Raw genomic sequence first — 4,250 nt, 5'->3', positions numbered from 1 at the left:
GCTGGGTTTGAACCCACCACCTCTGGCATATGGGGCCGGTGCCCTACTCCTTGAGCCACAGGTGCCGCCCCAGAGAAGATATTTCAAATGATTACATGGCTGTCATGAGATAAAAGTAAACTTTAAAGATTTTTCTTAAACCATATTTTAAAATTCAGCTTCATTTTAAGTGATATTCAAAAAAATTATGACATTTAAAGCTGAAAGTTTTTATTTAATGTTAATAGATTTTTTTCCCCTTTTAAACAGATTCTTAGCATGTAGGCAACAAACCTTTGCCACTCACCTAAAAGCTAGCCTCTCCATTAATGTAGTAAGCTGTTTGACAAGAACTTCAGAACCCATCACACTTCTCCTTCACCCTCAGTGTCTAGTAAGCCTAGGGTCTGAGCATCTTGCTAAGGAAGTAAATTCCTGTTAACCTCCCTTACAATTATTCTTCCCCGGGTTCTTACTCTCAAGTCCCTGTGCTAACCATTCTGGGGTTTTATTATCTATACTTATTATATAACATGCATCACAACATTTACTTATTAAAGTCATATACAAATATGAAATAGTTTTTTGTAAAAGAAAGAAGTACCTTTTTGTCTAAACCTAACAATCAAACAGAACTAAACTTAACTTTTTAAAGTAGCACATAGAAAATGATAGTTCTGGCCAGGCAGGGTGGCTCATGCCTGTAATCCTAGCACTCTGGGAGGCTGAGGTAGGTGGATAGTTTGAGTTCATAAGTTCGAGATCAGCCTGAGCAAAAGAGAGACCCCATCTCTTCTAAAAACAGAAAAACAGAGGCAAGAGGATGATTTCAGCCCAAGAGTTGGAGGTTGTCTAAACCTAATTATCAAACAGAACTAAAACTAACTTTTTTAAGTAGCACATAGAAAATGATAGCTCTAGCTGGGCAGGGTGGCTCATGCCTGTAATCCTAGCACTCTGAGAGGCCAAGGTGTGCGGACAGCTTGAGCTCACAAGTTCGAGATCAGTCTGAGCAAAAGAGAGACCCCGTCTCTACTAAAAATAGAAAAACTGAGGCAAGAGGATGACTTCGGCCCAAGAGTTGGAGGTTGCTCTGAGCTATGATACCATGGTACCAGCTGGAGACTCTGTCTCAAAAAGAAAAAGAAAGAGACAGAGAGAGAGAAAGAGAAAAAGGAAGTTAGGAAGGAAGGAAGGAGAGGGGAAGGAAGAAAAGGAAGGAAGAAAAGAAAGGAAAGGAAGGAAGGAAGGAAGGAAATGATAGTTCTCCTAAACTGTAGACTGCCTTTGCCCAGGACCTATATTAAAAGTATTTTAATTGATGAAACTTTCATAAGGACCAACAAAAGGCTCCTAAATTAAATCTGTATCATTACAAAATCCTTTTCTACTTTTCTTCTATATTTTTCTGTATTTTCCAAGTTTTCTATAATGGCCATGTATTTAACGTACATGAACCCTTTCATAATGAAAAACATCTGAAGGAGTTATTTTTAAAAACAAAAAACCCCCAGAAACATCTAACTTATTCAAATTCTATTGCTTAATGATAATTATCCTAGATTTATTTCCAAATAAGGATTATTTCCACACTAATTCAAAATATTATACAATACATTTTCTTAAAAATAGTTGATTCTTAGAAGCTTCTGCTTTATGACATGGTAAGTAGAACAAACGATAAGCAGTCAAGTCTTAACTAGGCCACTAGTCTGTAAAATGCTCTTGTAAAAAAGAAATCACATAACTTCTCCAAATTTTCTCATATAACAACGAAGAGATTTTATGAGATAATCCTTCAAGTTATTTCTATTTCTAGATTATGGGTGTCCAACCTACCAGCCTGCAGGCCACACGCTGATATTCTGAAGAATATTTTGCTTATCTGTCATGGTGTCAGATATCTGGAAAAGTAGACCTGGACCTTTTGTTTTGCTCAACCGTGATTTTGTTAGGGTTTGTGTATTTAACGCATGGCCCAAGGCAACTCTTATTCTTCCAATTCATGGCAGAGGAAAAAAAATGTTTGAGACCTCTATGCCCTTAAATATACAAATCAGAGGTACAAAGATACAGATACACAAAATTTATACATATATATACATACGCATGAACTTGTAAACATGCTATTGTATATCAGATACAGAAGTTGACATATTCACAAACATTATAGTTAACATATATGTAATTTATAAATATGCCTACATTATTATTAATATAAAGCTAAAGATGTAAGGAATGATAAAAGTAAAATTCTTTAATAAATATAACAGATTTATTATCCATCAAGTCCAAATATTAATTTTAGTTATAAAAGGAATAGAATAAAAAGTTTGAAATTAGCCTTGAAGTGCTCACTGGAATGTACAGATGACTGACCAGATGCATGGACAGACACAAAGATGGGTAAACCGGGCAGGGAAGGGTACAGCAGAGATGGAGAAAAAGGCAAGAATTAGGTCTTCCTTATGTGTTCCTTATTCCTTAACAAATCCAGCATCAAAGAGGTAACTGTTGTAAATCTTAGTATTACATTGTATCAAAAATTTCACTCTGTTTATCTCCTAAATAGTCTAGCTGAATAATAACATCTCTGCTTTATTCAAGGTTTTACATCTTTGGTTTCTTACCTATGATGTGCCTCAAATGAGATAAAATAATGTTAATCTATTATACCATTTTTAAGTCAAAAACATATGTAAACTATGAAGACAGGGAAAAAAGCTTCCTCAAATCCCAACTTTCTTTTACTCAAAAAACGAATAAATAAAACGAAGTCACCTTACCTGATATTAATACCTTGTTTGTATATTTTACATGCATCAGAAGGCAGAATTCGGGAGAGTAAAGGCACTGTTTTTTTGAAAACAAAAGATAAAAAATAAGTACCTAAATTCTGAGACATTTATAAACCTTCAAACTAAAAGAAAACATTTTATTAATTTGTCAAATTATGGTAATTTCTTTACATTTAAAATAGGATTTTTCACTTATGGTAAGGCAACTTAGAGTGACATCAAATATCTACTGTTTAATTGTAATTTAAACACAGTTTAGCATACTCCTGCCCCACGTGATGCCACTCTTGGATCCATACTGCATACAGATGAAAAAACAACCCTACGGTAACTAAACTCTCCTGAATGTGTAACCAGAATCTATCTAATTCCTCAAGTATAACCAGGAAAAACAGCAGGAAAGTAATGTGTATTAACAGAGGTTTGTTTGGAGAAAGACAAATTTGAATTTGAATCCCAAATACTTGCCTTCGTAATTGAAGTGCACTGTATTTCAGTTACAACATCTGTACAATGGGAATTATACTATTTACCTATGGATTTCCAATGTTGCTAACTATAATCCATACCCATACCACCACAATCTATTTTCTGACAGTTGTTTTGTTGTTGTTGTTATTTATTATCAGCTATATGCTTGGGGAAATAGCAGTTACTCTATGGATGAGAAAATCTGTGTAACAGGCTATATAAACTGCCATGTACAAAGGGAAAAAAACTGAATCTCAAAATCTTGAAATTAAGACTATGTAACATTTACATATTTGCATAAATATTTGTGTGTCTCTGTGTGTAAGATATATGTAAAATGTACTGTTTCAAAAATAGGCAATCTGTAGTCTCAGCTACTTCGGAGGCTGTAGCAAGAGAATTGCTAGAGCCCAAGAGTTTGAGGTTGCTGTGAGCTATGACATTACATCACTTTACTGAGGGTGACAGAGTAACACTCTATCTCCAGAAGAAAAAAAAAAAGAAAGAAAGAAAAATTAGAGAAAATTAAAGGCTAGTTTTTTAGTTAACTCTTCAAAAGCATCAATACTTTCTAATTAACATTAAAGGTATATACCTAATCCATCAATGCCTCATTTAGATGTCATTTAATCCAAAATTACTTCCAGCATTGAAGACAGTTTTCTGAATATTTTATTGCACAAAAATAAGAAAACTTTATTACCCAGTTACTTTAGATGAAGAATATAAGAAATCATTTTCTGGTAAAATTTTTCCTTTTTTGAAAGAAAAGTTGGGAAGAGAAATAATAGTGTAAATAAATGATCCAAGCTCCCTAGTAGATTTGTAAATGGGAAGAAAAGAATTTATCTTGCAAAGGTAAATCAATAAATGACTAAAAAATATCTCAATCAAAATGAAGACCTTTCGGGGCAGTGCCTGTGGCTCAGTAAGTAGGGTGCCAGCCCCATATATGGAGGGTGGCAGGTGTGAACCTGGCCTGGCAACAAAAAATAGCCAGGC

At 34.3% G+C, this 4,250-nt stretch overlaps 1 protein-coding gene across 3 annotated transcripts in view; it reads right to left on the bottom strand.

Annotated features, from left to right (window-relative positions):
* ANKRD13C (ankyrin repeat domain 13C) overlaps nucleotides 1-4,250 on the bottom strand; it is a 52,620-nt gene that overhangs the window by 32,115 nt on the left and 16,255 nt on the right. For 2 of the 3 annotated variants that reach the window (XM_023509894.1, XM_023509896.1), the window contains exon 5: nucleotides 2,766-2,832. In XM_023509894.1, coding sequence (XP_023365662.1) covers nucleotides 2,766-2,832 — 67 coding nt within the window. Of the gene's footprint in view, nucleotides 1-1,818; nucleotides 2,038-2,765; nucleotides 2,833-4,250 lie in introns of those variants that run through there. The other variant, XM_023509895.1, reaches the window with a different exon arrangement.

Source organism: Otolemur garnettii, unplaced genomic scaffold, assembly GCF_000181295.1.
Source record: "Otolemur garnettii isolate 467f Iridium unplaced genomic scaffold, OtoGar3 scaffold00010, whole genome shotgun sequence".
Classification (NCBI taxonomy): Eukaryota; Metazoa; Chordata; class Mammalia; order Primates; family Galagidae; genus Otolemur; species Otolemur garnettii.
Note: the sequence above shows the minus strand (reverse complement) of the source record. Positions and strands in the feature narration are given on the sequence as shown.